Source organism: Calliopsis andreniformis, chromosome 10 (assembly GCF_051401765.1).
Source record: "Calliopsis andreniformis isolate RMS-2024a chromosome 10, iyCalAndr_principal, whole genome shotgun sequence".
In the NCBI taxonomy this organism is placed as follows: Eukaryota; Metazoa; Arthropoda; class Insecta; order Hymenoptera; family Andrenidae; genus Calliopsis; species Calliopsis andreniformis.
This window is the reverse complement of record NC_135071.1, coordinates 12,573,248-12,592,822: the sequence shown is the minus strand read 5'-3', so window position 1 is coordinate 12,592,822 and position 19,575 is coordinate 12,573,248. Positions and strand designations below refer to the sequence as shown.

Genomic DNA, 19,575 nt, shown 5'->3' with positions numbered 1-19,575 from the left:
AACTCTTATCTTATTCCTCATCCATTTTACATAGATCGAAAAGATCCATTCATTGTAGCTGGTCGTTAATTAATACCAATTACTGCGTAACGATATAATATAAGGATGGTTTTGAGTTTAATGGCTTGAATAATGCATCGAAAAGTACAAAGCATGACTCGTAACCACACGTCCATTTATACCTGTGCTAGCCGATGTCCAGCTTGAGCGCATAGTCTTTTTCAGTACCTTTTTCTCGTACAACTCTAAAACCTACACAGCACCGTTCACTTCGGCATCTATCGATATTGGTGTGCGTCTCGATTTCTTTCAATTCTCGTAATACGATGCACCAGCAATGTACCACCACGAGGGCCTCTCGACCTTCACACTTTGCAGGAAAACAAAAGCCAACACCACCCAGCTTAAAACGATTTTCTTGACATTTTGGTGAGAGGGAACCACGTTTGGCATGCAGTACGAAACGCGACAAAACGAAATCGAACTTTGTCCACAGACAGTACAAAGGTCGAGTATTTTCCTATCTCGCCTACTTTGACGCGGATCCGTGTCCATCGAAAAACCAACTCGGCGACCTCGTCTTCGTCGACGACCCTCTCGCGACAGAAACGATCCTCCGCCACCAGAAGTCCAGCGACAAAGAAAATGGAAGCGAAGTCTTACAGAGATTTCTCCAGTTTGCACAGTAGAACGGTTTCTAGACCACCGTCCCCGCCTCGAAGGGAGTCCTCGCGCAACAGCAAGACGCTGAGATTGTACGCCAGGCAACGTACCATGGAGCCTACGCAGGCCTTCAAAGCGAGGCATAAACAGTGTTTCGCAGCTGATAGTGCGTCTAATATTGGATCACTGAAAGAACGCCTCTGCAGCAACCTCGAGAGACAGAAGAAGAGTTCGACTACTGTGCGCGCGTCATCTAACAGTCCAGTTTCGACTCGATCGAAAGTTTCCGCTGGAATGCCTGTCAATCTAACCCAGAAGAAATCTGAACCCTGCCTGTCGCAGAGTTTTCCCGATTCAAGTGCAACTGTGCTGTCAGAGAAAAGTAGAAGTAGAATTTGCAGGCCACTTTCGTCATCGTGGAGCGCTGAGAGTGGACTCTCCACGAAATTCGATGGAAGATCGACTGCTAAGGTTTCAGGAAGGTGTGTTGGTTCAGTTATGAAACCCAAAGAGAAGGTACTATGGGGGGATAGTATTTCGAAGAAGGACAGCTCGAGAACTCGTTTGGTGAAACGAGAACAAGAGCAATTGTTGAAGAGACTCGTTAAATCGACGGCTGATCTGTCATCTCCTCCAGATAACAGAAAAGTCTTGCAGAAGTACCGAGAAACGGATGGAAAAGGGGTTCAGACGAAAGTTATGCCAGCGGGGACTGTTGTTAAAAGCTCGACGACTTTATATAGTTCTGGACTAACTAATGGAAGAGTTAAAAGTCCTTATGATAAGTCTTTGAAGGTGGTAGTGGCTATATCGTCAAAGGCGCAGGAGACGACGAAGAAGTCAGCTGATTCACCTTTAACCTCGAAGACGACATCATTGAAGTCTTCTTCGACGACTTCCTCGCCCTCCTTCAGCTGCAAGGCTGTCTTAGCAGAGATCAAGAAACCAGGAACACTAGTTAAACAATCTGACAAGGCTGTCTCCAGTACACGCTCGTTAACATCCTCTTCAGAAACTATGAGCGATACGAGTAAGAGGAAAAGGATTCGCGAGAAGCCTCAGACTATCGTTAAATCTCAGAATATCGTTAAGCCTGTGACGATCAAAGTGATTCCTGATCTAGGTAAGAAAAAGGTGGAAGTCAAGAAAAAGCTACGAAAAGAGAAGAACGGTGCAACTAATATTAAGAGACTCGTAAATGGGCGAAAAGACGCAGAGGATAAGGTTCACAGAAAAGACAATATTGAAAACGAGGAGCCAAATACCAAGCACAAGCCTTCTAAGTTAAGCCAGCATTCATTGACAATAGGAGAACTTAAAAAGTGTCAAGAAGCAACTCGATCAGACACCTTCTTCCAAAATCTCTTCTTAAGGTCCGTACCTCTGGTTACCATGCATCACAATGTACCTCCAAAGAAGTCTATAGTTTGTGAACGTGCTAGGATATATCAGGAGAGTCTTATAGAAACCTCTAAGTCTGAGCCTTCTTTAAAATCCCTCAGCATATACTTGGCCAACAAGCGTCCTGTTTCGAATTCGAAATTCAAAAACTGGGAGCGCGAAAGCGTTTCTTCCAGAAGCTCCAGTCCATACCGCGTCACCTGGCCTGGTAGATCTGTGCTGCAGAAAATCAGCAAGTTCGACAGTTTACTGAGCATCGATGACTTTGGTTCATCCATGACTCTACGTAATTGGAGTCCAGATTCAGCGAGAGAGCGCGCTGAGAAAAGAAGTTCTAGCGAGCCACCCCCGAAAACTTTGTCTGAGTACACGCACTCAAGGTCCTCGCCTTCTCGTACCCCTGTGTCATCCCCGATTAGATCACCAGCTTGCAGACGCATACGTAGCTTGAAACAAGAAAAGTCAGACAGTCAGATAAACGTCAGAAAGGTTAGAGCTAGAAGCGCTGGCGAAGCTGAAGAGCTTCAAAGATCGAGAGAAAGATTTGGATCTAACTTGTCTCTGGCCAGAAGCACCACTTCGTTCTGCACTTCCCCGATCGATCGTGAAGAGTACCATCAATACGTGCTGGAATTGCTGCACGATAAAAGAAAATCGGAGAGATATAAAGAGCTGCATAATTTTTATTCCAGCCTTGAAAGGCTTGGCGAACTTGAGAGGACATTTTCTTCCAGCGATTTGCGACCGAGGATGAAGACCGAGGAAATTATAGACTACGATCAGTGGAAGAGCGCGAGGATGCAGGAGAAGGCTGAAATTGAATTGAATGCCCTTTACGAAAAATTAAAGGCAGTTCAAAAGGACAAGGACTTCCTGTTCACCACCAAGGATATCAGCAAAGCCAAATGGCGTGGTGACTGTGGCTTGAGGTGTAAAGAACGCTCGGTCGAAAATATTATTCAGCATTTTAAGAAGATCCAAGCGGAAGGTAGCGAACTAGAGTTCTCTAAACGAAAAGAGATTTCGTCGCGGAAAGATACTTATAAGCCCCTTTGGCGAGGCACGTCAGTAATCAATGTAGCAAGTACGATGCAGAGGAAGGCAGAAGGCGATCGGAGTGTTGAGAAATCGTTGGATCATTTAGACCAGCCAGCTTTGCAGAGAAGTCTCGGGGGAAGCAAAAAGTTCTGGAGTAGTTTATCCATCGAGCAGGTGACGACATTGAAGAAACAATTGAACGAGATCTACGGCAGCGATAACTTACAGAAATCTGCCCCTTTGGCAGTCTCAAAGGCAAACCTGGAAGTTCCTGAACGTAAACGAGAGAGTGCCATTACCGATAAGCCTGATTCGCTGTCCAAATACGAGATCGTGGTCCCACCTGAAGTGGACTCGACCGATAGTCGAGACGATGGTAAAGGACTCCACGTACGATGTCACTCAATGATTACAGCAGAAACGCCTCCAAGTGATCAGAAGTTACCCTCCAGTCGACCAGAGTCAGCATTAAAGAGAAGTGATTCTATTAGCCGAGGGAAAATAGCAGAGAAGTCCGAACTAGATAAAACTGTAATACTCCCACCCTCGATGAGTGAATTGGAAAAGAAGAGACTCTCCGTGACACTCGGGAAAGAGGTCCTAGATAAAGTTTCGCATAGAAGATCCTCAGCGCCATTAGCTCCTCGCGAAACTCGAGGTAGCATAGCTGCAGCATTGGCTACCAAGAAAATTCCAAAAGCAGTTCGTCCTTGCTCCACACCTAGCGTAACAAGTACTTCCCCCAGGAGTTGCTACTCTCTGGAAGCCTCCTGTACTGAAGATTCAAAACTTAAAGACAAGAACGATTTCCTATTGGTTCTGGCGCCTAGTAATAAGAGTCCAGCCGACAGGCAGCGAGTGGAGAATATTCTGGAGGAGTGGTCCCAGAAACCAACCACGCTATCCGAGAATGACACGCAACCAAAGGCAGGGCTAGCCTCCAACAGCGAGAAGGACAGCACGACAGAAAGCTCCGAGACGTCAGTGAAGACAGTGATCCAGCGGAACATCGAGTCCGAGGATGTTCCAAGGAAAATCGAGTTCTTCGAGAACGTCGACAAAGCGGAGTCCGTTCCCGATCGCGGTCGACGAAGACCAGGAAGGCTGTCTTCTTCTCGAAGCTACGTGGACTTGAAGGAATTATTCGGCGAGACGGAGTCAGCGAAGTACTCGTCCCTGCCCCTGTCCAGATGCGCCACACGCTCGGCCTCCCCGAGAGGAGCGGCCGCGAAGAGGAAAGGAGGCAGCCCCGCTCGGGATAGCACGCGACACTCGCTCCACTCTTGCTCACGAGACCGTGAACAGGACAGACCGCGTAGCGTCAGTCCATGTCGCGCAACGACGCGATCGAATTCATCCTGCAGCCTGGAGAGCATTTGGCAGCGCAGCTGCTCGCCTGACCCCGAGAAATACTGGCGCGCTTACCTGAAGCTGGTCAAAAATGGCACGGTGAGGCGACTTCGAGTCAGATTCGAAAGCGCCGAGGACATTTCCAGGGCGAAGGTGGTCTCGACCCCGAAGAGGTTCCAAAGCGACCCCGAGCTGACGCGGAGCCTGCTGAAAAAGGTCGACGATAGTAAACAGCTGCTGAAACCCCACGAGTTCGCGGACGTGAGCTGGCTGCGTCGCAAGTACGAGCCCAGGAGAGGAAGAGTTCGTCGCAGGGGTGAATCACCCCCGATTCCGCGCGTGCCTCTCAAGCGAGAAGACTTATCCATGCCTCATATCGATGTTATTAGCAAGACGGCTGAGCTGAAGGACTCTTCAGCCTCCAGCGCCGCGACGAATGCTGTGGCTAGGAAGGCGGAGACTCGAGAGCTCGAGGCGAGGAAGCCTGTGGGGCGTATAAAGGAGAAGTTCGAGAAATTCGCGCGGAAGACTTCAATTTTGGGCGAGATGTTCACGTCGGCGCCAGATGTCCACGAGCTGCGGGACATAGCTCCTTACCTGGCTGGTCGATGGGTCGCGCATAGGTTCCCCAATCGACGAGACAATATGCGTTCGTTGTCTTCGCCTCCAGACTTGGCTGGAAGACAGTCTTCCATGAAAAACAGCGGGCCTGTGAAAGCAAAGAGTAGCAATGAAGATAGGACTGCTTTGGGCAGATTACGAGGAACGTCGTCAAAAGGTCCTTCGTCGATTTTGAAACAGTCTGAGGGGTTCTCAAGCTCACCCTTCGATCCTGCTAAACACAGACCAAGGTTTAGGTACCAGCCTCCTCCTCCGATAACTTCGTCCACTGTGAGACAGAAAAACATGTGGTGGTCACCGATTCCTATCTACACTGCACGACCTACGGTCACGTTCGAAGGTCTGGATTTTTATAATCGATAGTATGCTGCTATTATGTTTTGTGAGGTGCATACACTGATGAGCAGAGGTACAGGCACGTAATCGTGCGTCCTGTGGTTAATTATGCGAATTTTCGGGATAAATAATGGGAATTCGTCTATTGCATGTGGTAATTGAAGCCAGAATCTTTCTTGAAACATTCCCTTCGTTACGTAATTATTTTTCTATACCACAAAATAATTTTTTGTAATTTTTGAATCTGACGTTGAAGATACTGAAAGTTTCATTTTGTCATTTTATGCTTTTAATTTTATAGTGTTGCGTTGCTAGTAGAAGGTTAAGTATTTTATAATAGTTACAAAATTTTGTTGCCACGGACGTTTTCGAGTTTTTAAACATAGTAGCTCCGAGATTAAAAAATACCATGCTATTTATGTCACAGTCTGTAACGAAGAGACAATCAATTTTGTGCTATTTTTTTATCATTTACTATACGTCGTACTCTACGATAAAATAAAAATCTTGGAGCGAATTCACATCAAAATTTATATTTCACAGTACATAGACTCCTCGGTTAAAGAATTCGCGAATCGAGCTTCTCATCTCAAAACGGGAGATAAAGTAATCAAGTATCAAGTGAATAAAGTCGATTGTTCGTCAGACATGGTGAACGTCAGAAAATAATCAGTATTCGATGTTGGTCCTGGCGACTCTAATTTTACGACCAGTGGACCTTTCTCCGAGGAGCACTGTACTTCGTTTAGAAGACTGTAATACAGAAACCTTTCTCCAAATATAATTCCACTGATCGATTTGTTTCTTTTTCTTTGAACGCATCGTCGAAGGAGAGATTCGTTATGGGATACCAATATCGATCGACGCCGAACAAGAGTGTTCTGTTAAATCTGACAGTTCGAAAGTTCACAGTGATGCCTCTGAGTGATCGTTTTTCTGTTCATTAATCGTAGTACGGCTAATTATTATTTTCCTTTTTTTTTTTCGGCCCGACCATAGAATACTCGAACGCACCCCCGCCGCCACCAAAATCTCAACACTACAGAGACGACTGCCAAGGTAACGCTACAACCTAATCATTCTTTATTTTGTAATTAATCAGAGTTCATTGTTTTTTTTTAACGTGCCTGATCGATTCGCTGCGATCTCATTTCATTTTCTCCATAACATTTCGACGAGGGGCAATCGTGGCGTCAACGAGCGATTATTTTTTGCCCGTTTCGTATCGTTCGAAATATATATTTTCATGGTACATAGTTTGATTGAAAGAAACAGAGCATGAACGTTTCCCGTCATGCGTGACGTCAGGTGCAATCGTTTGCACTAAAATAAGAGTGTGCAGTTGTTTTGCAATGAACTGAGCATGGTCGCTGTTTCGAAAAAACGAGGAAGAGTACGAACATCGCATGAAGTACTTTGTACAGTGTTTTGATCGGCGAAAATTACTTGCATGGCTAATGAATGAAGGCATTTGAATAGATAAGCACTGATGAGCATATAAGTAAACACAAGAATCGACAATTGTCTTGCAGTTTTCATTTTGTAAATGTGTTATAAGTTACAGTTTGTTTCATGAATAATTATGGAACTTTTCAGATGGTTTCTATTTAAGAGTGTTTAAGAAAGATTATCTACACGCTTTTTTAAATAGAAAAATTCAATAAAAATTTGATGATTTTTCAGTATTAAATAAACAAGATGTGCATATATATGTCATTTAATTATTCACGGTGAAATTAATGAACTTATCTTCGTTATCGGTGAACTAAAGATTATTCGAATATTGCTTCACAGAAAGTTTGTTAATCAGTACGCTTTCCTTGAACGAAGAGTGATAGAATTGTTTACACGTTGATAACGGGAACAATTGCCACTTTGAACTCAGAACAGTTGTACAGATTATGTATTCCACAATGACATTTCCAGAAAAAAATAGAAAATCTATAATATCTGAAACATCTAATTGTAAGTCGTACCTCTCGTCACTCAATGCATATTGATTATAGTGAAGTACCAAGGATATTTAATTGCTTACAAATAAGTTCAATTTATGCCATCAACAATTATACAAATGATAAAGAACTGAGTCGAATCAGAAAATCATATTTCAGTTGTTTTAATTATTGTTATAATAATTTGATTGCAAAGTTGATGATATTTATACCAAAAATTTATCGCGAATATTTTATATCAGCTTTAAAATAGGATAGTGTCGCGTCAGAATGATATCGATTGTGGACATAAATTTATCTAATCTTTGACAGCGATTAATATCAGCAGAGTGCTCGTCTCGTCGACATTTTTATGAGTAACCTGATCAGTGCAGCAGCAGCTGTCATATTCTTTATTGCAAATTGACCGCGCTTTAGTATAAACAAATCATGTCGGTTTCTTGCAATTTTTTCAATTACTAATATGGAAACATGATTTTCAAAAAGAGACATAGTTTCTTCGATATCTTGTCATTTACTGTTTATTGAATTTGTGTTCTTGTTTTGCAAGTGTGCCAAGAATTTGTGCAGTGCAAAATTTGGTTTTCACCTGAGATATCTTTGTGTGTTCGTTGTGATTGAAGTTTTATACCAGTGAATCTTTTAAGCAGACGTTCGACGTTTGTATACGCAGTGCTAAAATTATCCGATGCATCGCAATTTCAAATAACTACTAGAATAATATGAACGACAAAGTGGTCTTTTCGTGCTTTTCTTAAATGAGAAATGCAATTAGTTGCAGAAATGTACGAAGCGTATCGTGCAACATAGAAATTAGCAACAGTAATTTCCTTCATCGTGTAGTATCGTGAGTCGTAGCAATAAGATAAGACCAACGAGATACAAGGTTACATGAGCATCATGCTTTATTATATACATATGTTTCATTTTAAAAATATTTTGCAGTTTCTGAAATGCTCATTCGAAATTCAATACAAAAGTATATTAAGACATATCTATATTTAAACAGAGTATACATTTCTCTTGCACTTAATATTTTTTTCAGAGGGATAAAATGAAACTGTTAAAATATTTAATTAGTTATAAGTAGAAGAATATTTTAATCAATCAATAACATCTATTTTAAAAATAGAAAATACTTAAAACACGAAAGAAATAATTAAAAACCTCCTTAAATAACTTCTACTTAAAAAGATTAACAATTTCACTCGATCTTCCCTTTTAATCTGATCGAAAAGAAAATAACGAAATACACTCGGGATTACACTGCTAAAAAAAAAATGCTGAATACGTTAGGCGTGTCTTTTTTTAACAAAATACTAAGTCGCTTCCATGAATCACCGCCTACGAAAACGAAAATATGTATTGCGATAGTTACGTACATATCCCCACCGAAGATCGAGTGTTTCGGTCGAAAATACTGATGATACGGGATCAGCAGACAGAAAAGTGGAGGGAGTGCGAAAAGTCGCGGCGAATTCGCGCGAGCAGCAGACGATCGGCGCGCTTCTTCCACGGCAGAGGCTTCGGCGCATCAGCCAGCCAAGAAGAACCGTTCTTTGCACGCGAGTTCTCATCACGGTTCAACGTGGACATGCAATACGTTTATTGGTCGCGGGACGATTAACGCGCCTAGACACGTTCCCATCCCGTCCGCGTTCCCTCGGACCATCTTCGTCGCAATGTGTCGCGATCCTCGCGCGAAAGTGTCCCCTCGAGAAGATACACCTGTGCAAAGTTGGTAAATTCGTGGTTCTAACTCAAGTTTTACTTCGAACGAACACTGAAGTGCACAATCGGGGAAAACAGTTTCCTTCGAGTGTCTGATATGGATAAAGAATCCTTGAATTGGTTTGAGGTGCAACATTGGGCAGGTGACCAATGTGGGCGTGTTGACGATGATCAGCGTGGACTTTGAGACTGTTTTGAATTGAGTCTAATAATGGCAGAGTGATTTATGATGTAACAGCAGTTTTGTGATCGTGACTTTGGAAAGTGTCGACTGGTCGAGGGTATATATGTAGAAGCTGAAGTACAGTTCATATTTGAGACCGAACGTGGGCAAGGTCATCGATAACGTCGGGAGTTTAATCAGCCTCTGCCTTGAATCGTAATTAGGAACTCGCGCGCGACAGCTCTTTGGGACTATGTATGACAAGTTTATGCGAGGGAACTTAACGGGGAACGCGTGACTAAATTACGGTCAATTGTATGAAGATGCAGGGAGTCTCCTCGATCCATATTGGAATTGTATTGTAATTCGTTTCCCCGAGCCTCGTTGGAATTTCGTTTTGCTTTATTTGAATAGGGAGAATATATGTCTTGACATATCGCAGGATTACACAAATTGATGTTCCTAAATATCTATTTTAGCGTATCGCTAGTCTTGTTACTTCTGTCTAATAAAATACCATAAATGTTATCTGAATCGATGCATTGCACTTGAGGAATCCAGAGATTTGATCAGAGATTGATCGATAGCTCCCTGCATTCATGCATCTCCAACGCTATAACTTATCGTGTCTAATCGTGCATGTAACAGCTTCACGTTACAGTGGTTGTAACATCCAGAAGCGGTTTCTTAATTGCTTCATAACTGCCAGTGCCACTATTGGTTTCCCGCCATCAGCGCTCACCGTGTCGCATAAATTTCCGCAAACACAGAAGAAGTGGATCATTAGAGTATCGTGATTCGTGGTGAAATCGGTTCCCCGATAAAAAGTTCCTTCCTTCCTCGTGAACAAACAATTCCACGTTGCACTTGTGTGATGGCATTCCTCATTTGAATAGAATGCCAGTTATTAGTGTGAGCGTAGCACCTTTCTCAAGGGAACATTTTGCCGTGTAACGAAGTAACCGTGTTTCATCAAGCTGAACATTTAATTTGAACAGGAATCTCTTTTGATTACCTGTGAACATTTCTCCTTTGAGGAACATTGTCAAGGAGCTTTGTCATTACTTCTGTTAGATATCTTTTTAGCTTTTTGAAGGAGACTGACACATATGTATACGTTTTAGTTTTAGTTTTTCTTAAATTCATGCAGAAATATAAAGAATAAACGAAAATTCTTGGATAGTAGATATTCCCTAGAAAATTTCCTGTTGTCTTATGCCTCTAATTTGGTTGAATACATTCACAAAATAAAATAGAATAATTATTTTATTTTGTCGTAAAACAGGTCCTCTCTCAAGAGATGAATTGATAAAAAATGAGCTTCCTTGAAAAGAAATTTAATTAGTTTTCGAAATGAACGCAATAGTAATTACGGTGTGATTTCACTGTTAGGTCTCTGTGCCAGCAATGATCCCTGTGGGACATAGGAAAGTGTTACGAGACAGTTTTTCCCTTGATTACATGTTCCTCGGAAATTGACACGCGTCTACTTGCCAGATAATTATCTGGCGTCGCTCATTCTATTAAATTAGACTTCTGGAATTTCCTCGTAATCAAATCTAAAAATTGATGGTTACAGTGACGCGCTCTGAAAATGATCACACGCCACTAACGAGGACTTTCGAATCATTATTTGGGATCCTGTGAAGAGAACATTATTTAGGTCAGTGCTTCTAGAGAAAGAAAAATTGTTTTTCAGCCTGATTTAATTAGTGATTAATTTCGAAGTGATTTCAGTGAATTTAGGTCCTCAGATTTCTAGAATCGATTATTGTACTTGGACAGAGTGTACGTTGATTAATGAATGTGAATCATAATTATCATATAGGTACATCAGTGATTAATGGCTGAAACTATTTGGTGATCGGATTTATGAGTAATGAATAGCAGTAATGATCAAGGTGTTTAATACCGAAGTTTCGTAATTCAGTATTAATTAAAATCCTGTCGATCGTCGATGAACATGTTACGAAGTCCTCCAGAAACTACTACCGGTTGCCCAACCAAAACACACTTTCCATTCTTCCTCGCTGATTATCACGCAATTAATGCCGCACTTGATCGAAACGAACCGGGAACAAAGTTCCTTCACACGGAACGCCTTACGATATATTCTCCTTAATAAGCTTCGTTTCTGAAAATACTAGTTTCAGTTAGCACGATTTTATCTTTGTTTTCCCGACGTATAAACTTGTCATACTCATTGCAACCATTAAATCAAGCTACTCACTTCCCTTTTCAGAATTTTCATTTAAATAAAAAACGATGAACGAGTTTCCGAAATAAGTGGAAATGTCGAATTCAAATTTGCCATGTGTGGAGGATCTGGAGAAGAGTCCTCAATGGACGAGTCTCGCGGACGAGATACTCTATCTAGAAAGAATGTGTCACTTAAACAATCACCGCCACGCGAGGAAACAAGTGTCAAAGTTCCCTGGTTATCAAAAACACTCGGTGCCCCAGGTGCAGAAAGCGACGTCTGTTTGGATAGAGCCAAGTGACGAGTTGTACGAAAACGTGGAGTCGAAGAGTGATCTTCCGAAAGCCATCGACGAGACTTATCATTGGAGTTGGCGACCTAAGACAGAGTTCGAGAGAACTTACTTCTACGACGACTATAATCGCAATCAATTCCAGGACGATATGCAGAAGCGCCATAGTTCTCTTCCTTGCAATGAGTCCTTCGAGCAAAGCGTGGGGAGTCAACGATCCAACGAACGTCAGGAAGGTCAGAATCCAGCGGTTCAAGCAGGCCACCGACGTTTCTTCAACGAGGATAAACTCAGTCAGGTGTACAACAGGATTAACGAGCATTATAATGGCGAGGCTAGTTACAGTGGGACCAGGGAAAGGCTTCACGAGATCTTCGAGCGCAACAGATACCTCAGAAGAAAGTTCTTTTCTAGCATACCAGACAACGATGCCACAAACTGTGCTAATGATTTTTCCAAAAGCTTCAATAATAAAAATTCCAGCACGATCTCTAAATACAGCGGCGGATTCGGTAGTACTGAGACACTCACTAGTCAGAGCAATCAGTCATCCATCAGCAGTACGAATGACAGGAAGTCTCGAGCTCAGGTAAACTTCACGCCAGAACTGATCGAAGAAGAAAGGTGTGCTGGAGAATTCCCTCAGAGGAACGATTATAAAAACACTTTGATATCGAGCGTGAGTGATATACCAGGGGTGCACATCACGTCAACAACCAATGACAGTAAGCTGCTGGTGAATATTTTACCAGGGAATGAAATTTATGTCCTGAAGGAACCAACGAACTATCATAATTCTATTCCCATGCAAAATTATAGCTCGAATAGTATGTTGATGTCTGAGCACGACTTACCAACAAATAGGAATGCAAACATAGACGATGTTAAGCAGTACAATAGGAGCATCTCGTATGCGCCAAATGTGTGCACAGTGTGTTGTGAGCAGCTGAGCTCCAGAGAAGAGATTACCCAAGGTAGGGGTCCTGAAAATGATTTTAAAGCTGGATCAATAAATGGAGCCCACTCAGATAGAGGGGCTGCTGAAAATCAAACGATGTATGGTGGTTTCATATCTGAAACTCCAAATGAAAAGCTTCGTATTGAAAATATTAAAATGGGTGGTGAAGGAAGTGTAGAACCTCAGGACTCAAAGTATTCACACCAATTCCTGTCTGATTATGAATCAAAAACAATTATCCACGAGCCAAAATACACTGTCCAAGTGGATAATTGTTACGAGCTATCAAATAACAATGATCAAGATACCACTTCCTGGACTAAACAAAACGATTTGAATTCGCAGCAGAACCTCTGCGCATCTTTACCCAACTTAGCACTTCCTAGAGAAACGTCAAACTCATCGTCAGAGACTAAACATTTCACCAACGACGAATCAGATACTAAAATATTAACAGATGCTACTAGTACACGAAACAACCAAAACGATGCACACCACAAATATTTCGCTTCTGAAACTGACCTTTCTAGTTCTTTCAAAGAGCCCATGAGTTTAACCCTCAGACGAGTGAAAGTCGCAAGGGTTCCAGCGCCTTTAGACTTATCGAGGGTGAACGAAAAATACGAAGAGCTGGAAGCGTTTGAACGAAGTCAAATAAGGAAGTACGTCGACGTGTGTCTTCATCGAAATTATGACTGTCCTTCTAAAGGACAGTCAATGATAGTGAAGGATGAATCCTCCGATGACACGCAAGATTCCAAGAGCAGGGAACCTTGTATATCCAAGCACAAGTGGCGTCAGAAGAACGTGACCGAATCAGATAGCTATGGAAAAGATAATTCGACCTGGAAGAGGCAGCTGAAGAAGGAAAACGTGTCGCGATCTTTGCATAAATCCTGCGGGGACCTGACAACGATGGACGATCTAAGATCTCCCCAATTAGTGAACAATTACAAAAACTCGATGCTCGATCTTCCAACGAGCAATTACATTGAAAGGGCTGGGCAGACTTCACAGGTGGTCGAGCTTTGCACGAGGCAGAACAGAGACTCTGAGGCCCCTTTGTCCGATCACGTGAATTCGATCAGCGGACTTCAAGCTGGGACCGGAACTACGCTTCCTTCGGTTTACGGACCGATTCCGTACAGTCAGTAAACATGCACATAATTCTCCTGAAATCATTCTCTTCCTGCTATAAATATTCGTAGTGCCGTTAGAGTTACATTGTTCCTTCTCTCCTTTCTGTCTTGTGTATTTAAAAGATGTTTAATAGCGTTAAATAATACGTCCAGCGGGGCCAGACTCTGGGAATGTTGAAAAAAGGGGAAGAAAAAATTGGAAATAGGTAGAAGTAGTTAATATCGCGAGGACTAATTTTTAACCCCTAACTACTTTGGTGGAATATTTTTCCAAACTTTATAATCAATACACTTCACGAATAGCAATTTATAATACTAGTTTCGCAATAACACACGAAATAACGTGACTTAATTGAACATTACTGGGGTTCTAAACAAGCTATCTGTTAGTAAATAAGTAAAACTACCAACAAATATACAGGCTGAGTTTTGCAACTGTATCCCTAGAATTTCATTTAAACTATTTGTTGCATGAGAAAATGGTTTAAGGGAAAGTTGTTTGTTGTCGAGGGTATGCTCTTCTTTGGTATGATTCTCTTGATACTAAAGAACTTTCGATGGAAACATTTTCTCATGCAACAAATAGTTTAGAAGAAATTCCAGTGATACAGTTTCGAGACTCACCCTGTAAATAATGCCTACGGTTGTGCAAGACCTCACAGGAGCAGTTAAGGGCTATCTGGTCAAAGTGGTCAGTATTATAAGGACCATTACTGGCTTATTAAAAATCAAGAAATCTTTATACTAAATCTCCTCATAGAAAGAAAGGGAGACTAGAGCTACCAATATCCACATCTCAAATTAGTTCTCCAGCAGGTACAAAAGTCGAAGCTTCCTATGTTTCGAACAGTTGCATCCTTAAAAAAGCACAGTAATTCGACACTTATGCTTTCAATAACCGATGAAGGGATTACGAAGCACTTGGTTGATTTTACTTTTGTTTCCGGTACGTGGAACGCACAAACGCAGCTAGCATAGCGTGCGCGATGGCCTAAATGCAGTTGGTGGTAGCAGAACCGAGACGCAAGCGCAGCCTACGATTCCCTCTCGGCGAGGTTGCTGGCCAGTAGTTCCATTCGCTTTATCAGTCGCGTAATCTCGCTACATCCTGACGGATGTTCGTCGCGCGCGCATGCACGCTTTCATCGCGTCGAATTTCTTAATAGATTCGTAGACACAGTTTGCACTAACAAGACGATCATAGTTAACGCCTGAGTTCTGTGGGGAGATTTTTCAAAATTCCTTGCCTCATGTTTCGTCAAAGTCTAAGGCAAATGTCCCAGTACTCGAACGTTTAATATGTTAAGTGTCCCTGTGAGTGAACAGCCTGAAAATGGATGTGCTCTGATACTTCAATTATGATGTCCTAGTTGAGTTAGTAGCTACCTAGTAGCTACTATTCTATGATAAATATTCTTTGGCTTTAATTGCATTAGAATTTAAACTTGAAATTAATGTGTTCGTATACAGAGACATTTACCTTAATTAACGATGTGCAGACTCTGAAAATTGGATGGTCCATGTGTGTGATGTTCCTGGTTAAAAGTTTGAGTTTAGGGTAGTTCGCGCTTTAATTCAAATCAGTGTGTAATCAGATTAAAATTTCTTTTAATTCATTAAAGTACCTTTTGAAGATTTATTATCCTGGTACACGTCTGGACAAGAATATTGGTCAAAGTTTCAGCTCGTGAACTCCTTCCCATTAAGCTTTACCTGCTTCGTATTTTAAGATTCAACATGAACTTTCAGTCTAATCTTTCGTCGTTTTTAACCACAAATTGGTAAGCAGTTTTTGTGGGAGTTAATTCAGCTACCAATTTATCCTCCCATGATTCATGTTTGATCTTCAGAGTTAGATAGGAGACACTAGTTCATTTTCTGAACAAAGGTCCCTTTCCTTTCGGAAGCGAAGAAGCCGTACGTTTCCTGTAGAACGAACTAAACAAAACGCGACCTCGATACGGGTTAAGCCAGTACTTCTTATCTTCGATCCGATTTTTCGCATAAAAAGCCGGTCTTCCGGCACTGGAATTTCTGCACGCCCTGATAATTTCGAAAGAATCGAAAATTTAAAGACAGTCGGGGATATGTGGTAGTTGTAGGTTGCCCTGAATACGACAGGTGCATTGATAATGTAGTTCGTCGTAGTGGATAAAAATGATAGTCATAAATCATCCTTCGAGCGCAAGGGTCCATTGTATTGGATCGATGGACACGAACGTACCATTTTCCATAGAGGAATTCGAATAATAAAATTTTCAATATTTCTGCTTTTCTTTGATCGCTTGTACATGACAGACAATTTGTTTAACAAAAGAAAGGAAGAAATAGAAAGCAAAACAGCATTGTCTGTAAAAGTAAAACGTACAATTATTTAGCACGCGGACCCTGAAATCTCATATTCCGTAAGACAACACTCGCGAAAGAAGAGACGTGTATGTATCTGCGTATCATGTATCATTGTTCGAGGTTATCTAGAATGCTGATCTACGTGAACATACATTCACGTGTTGACTGCTTGTAAGTGTCACACAAGATGCTTGCATCCTAATGAAATATCATTAACCCTTTTAGTGTCAACTACCTAACCACAGGTACAGTGTGAACTGTCAAGTTAATGTTTATACCTAGTTTTCATGCGTTCAGATAAAACTTTGTACGTACCACAAGTGTTGTTACTAATGAGCGAAATTTTTTCCATTATTTTAACACATTTTTCCACAGTACATCAATCAGAAAAAGTTGTACTTTGTTCCACAGATGCAACAGTAAAAAAAGTTAGGAGAGTTTTGAAGGAGGTACCGATGGGTCGGTACCTTGGTACTGAAAGGGTTAATGAACTTTTAGTGTGTTACAAGTAACAAACAGGAAACCCAGGAATGGCATCAGTTAATATGAAACTTGCAAATTGCATTCGAAAAAAACTGTAGAGGATTATTAAGTTGATGTATAAATTCCTTCTACGTCACTTTTCTCTTTTCTTCATGCATTAGCAACATGTGTTCTTAATGCTTTTATGGCATAAAATAGTCATAGTTTCTCGTTGCGACTTTTAATTATAATTATAAGGTATTTCGACGAATATCAACAATTGCACTGAGAAAACAGAGAGCAGAAGTGATGTAGCACGAACATACGCATCAACCCAACAGAAAATTGAACTTAACAAATGCCTGGCTTGGAAATAAATCTTCGTGTGACGTTTCCTATGGTCATGGCTGTCTCGCAGAACGCGCGTGACAAGAAACGAATTGCAATAAGACGATGAAGAGAGCGTAGAGAGATAGAATCGAACGTATGTATCAATGACCACGCACGCGTAAAATAACGGAGTATCTCTATTGCAGAATCACCGAGGCGTTATGTAGAGGGTGAGGTGACGATTCACTATCGTTCACCAGTACGCACAGAGGCGAAGGAGCCATTGAGCGAGGAAGAGCTCGCCCGTCGGAGCGCAGAGAACATGCGACGCGTTTATCAAGAGGAACGTCGACGCAAGTATCTCCAGGAACTGCACGACATTGATTCACGACGACATACCGATAACTTCATGTAAGTTCCATCCCTTCTTATGGGGCGTTTAAATCAAATGTTCATTCTTCTCCCACTGTCAGAGAAATTTAATTATTATGAATGGATAAAATCAACAGCTGAATGAATGCATGCTGGTATCACTAAGCATTTGTTTGCTTGGTTTAAATGTACTATTACTTATCCATGGTAATCATTTGTCTGGCTGTCTGTTGTCGAAGATGCAGAGGATACCTTCAAAAGGCTTTCTTGATCCACTTTTTGCGAAGATTATTTAAAATATCGAATAGTTTATGATGTTCAATTTTAAAAATTAGTGAATAATTATGGAAACTGTGTTATGAAAGGTATATCTTATACAGGATGTTCGATGACAAGTGTCAGAAATTTTGAAGGGGTGATTCTCTATGCTACAGTAAGACGAAAATAAAGATAAATGGAACTGTGTTTTAGGATTCGTTTCCAAGTTAATAATTATTGAGGAAAAAATCTAAAATAAGTGTGAAACGTGTCTGATTGTGATCTTATTCTACTGATTTCACTCACTAATGGCGACAGTAGAATAGATCTCCAAGTCAGACATATTTCACTCGAATTTTAGAAGTTTTTGCAAGAATTTATAACTCTGAAACAAAGTCTCAATCGCAATTTCATCATTCTTGATTTTCATCCTATTTTGACATGTAGAATCACTTATTAAAGTTCCCAACACTTGACACCTTGTATAACTATGGATTTTAATTCATTACGCAAATTTCCTTAACATAATTTTTCTTCTTAGTATAATTCTTACATCTAAGTCAATTATTGTTCTTTCTGTATTTTGTCATTTCCCTCTTCAGACATGACTCACTCACGCTGCTCTTACAACGCCTGCGTAAAATATCTTAGAATATATTGTGCATTGCGTAATGGATTAAGTAACGAGAAGCACGATAGGCTTACACCTCATCTCATGATGTATAAGTAACGTTCCATTGGCTGCTATTGTTAGAGAGAAAGACAGTGATAACGTCAAGTTGCACGAAATTAGTTTAACATTACTCCAGATAATAATTTCATTATGTTTCGTTCTATCTTATTTTTGGAACCATTTATTTCAGACCATCCCAGAAGTCACCGATTCCTCTGAATCGTTACGACGACTTCGTCGACGATTTAAGTCACAGAAGCAGATCCCAGGAACAAACGCCGGAACCTCGGCTCGTGGCGAGGGCGCTTTACAATTTCATTGGACAGTCGTCGCGAGAATTAAATTTCCGACGCGGTGACATAATATTTGTCCGTCGGCAGGTAGACAAGAATTGGTACGAGGGAGAGCATAATGCGATGATAGGATTGTTCCCATCTAACTATGTTGAGGTAACTTTTACTCAAACTATTTTTCATCAAAGACTCTTTTCAATCTTTTCTGCTTCTTGGAATTAATCGTTTCTTTATATCGTTTGCAGATTCTGCCATACGATGGCATGCGAACGACACCAAAGAAGCCTTACGAGGGTCAGGCACGAGCTAAGTTCAACTTCGTTGCGCAAACGAATCTTGAGCTGTCGCTAGCTAAAGGTAAAATAAACTGAAAATACCTGTACTTGTAAGGCAAAAAAGTCTACGTCTGATTTTCTTTTTTTTGTATTTTTTCTTGTGAAATATTAGTGTTTAGTTCTTCCAGATCTGACACACATTACCATGTACACTGATTTAGTACTTTAATATCTGACTTAATATACTAAAATTATGACGACAATCGTTTTGCCTTACAGTCAAAGATATTATGGCTATGCTATGTTTCTGATTTAAATATCGCTTTCAGGAGAGCTTGTTGTCCTGACAAGAAGAGTCGATGAGAACTGGTATGAGGGACGTATTGGAAACAGGAAAGGAATCTTCCCCATCTCTTACGTAGAAGTTATTACAGAACCTGGCCTAAGATCAGGTACCTATTATTCTTCAGGTACTCCTGAATGTTAGAAATGTAATAAATGTCATAACTGTCTATTGATTACAGAAACGCCAACGCAGAATAAACCAGTTGCCTCTCCAGCCGCGCATAGTCTCTTAGCAAACGGATCTGCTGGAGGGAAAATGAGCATGGGACCCCATCACTATATGCCGTCCATACCAGTTAATATCAACACAACCCAGCCCCATTATAATTCACTGGTAAGCCATGTAAAACTATTTCTAATCTACTTAAAAAATG

General features: G+C 41.2%; 2 protein-coding genes across 8 annotated transcripts in view; both read left to right on the top strand.

Annotated features, from left to right (window-relative positions):
* Cap (Cbl-associated protein) overlaps positions 1-19,575 on the top strand; it is an 85,137-nt gene that overhangs the window by 61,782 nt on the left and 3,780 nt on the right. For 4 of the 7 annotated variants that reach the window (XM_076387156.1, XM_076387157.1, XM_076387158.1 and 1 more), the window contains 6 exons: positions 6,409-6,468; positions 17,192-17,396; positions 18,479-18,737; positions 18,827-18,938; positions 19,186-19,308; positions 19,381-19,535. In XM_076387156.1, coding sequence (XP_076243271.1) covers positions 6,409-6,468; positions 17,192-17,396; positions 18,479-18,737; positions 18,827-18,938; positions 19,186-19,308; positions 19,381-19,535 — 914 coding nt within the window. Of the gene's footprint in view, positions 1-496; positions 5,414-6,408; positions 6,469-12,944; positions 13,853-16,223; positions 16,365-17,191; positions 17,397-18,478; positions 18,738-18,826; positions 18,939-19,185; positions 19,309-19,380; positions 19,536-19,575 lie in introns of those variants that run through there. The other 3 variants (XM_076387155.1, XM_076387161.1, XM_076387162.1) reach the window with 3 other exon arrangements.
* LOC143184754 (uncharacterized) lies at positions 9,223-13,172 on the top strand. The gene is made up of 3 exons (XM_076387213.1): positions 9,223-9,373; positions 11,498-13,109; positions 13,163-13,172. Exons 2-3 carry the CDS (start codon positions 11,548-11,550, stop codon positions 13,170-13,172), a joined length of 1,572 nt encoding a protein of 523 aa, XP_076243328.1. The 5' UTR covers positions 9,223-9,373; positions 11,498-11,547.

Coding starts and splice junctions, on each gene's coding strand:
- LOC143184754 (XM_076387213.1), top strand. CDS start 11,548: ATGTCGAATTCAAATTTGCCATGTGTGGAGGATCTGGAGAAGAGTCCT.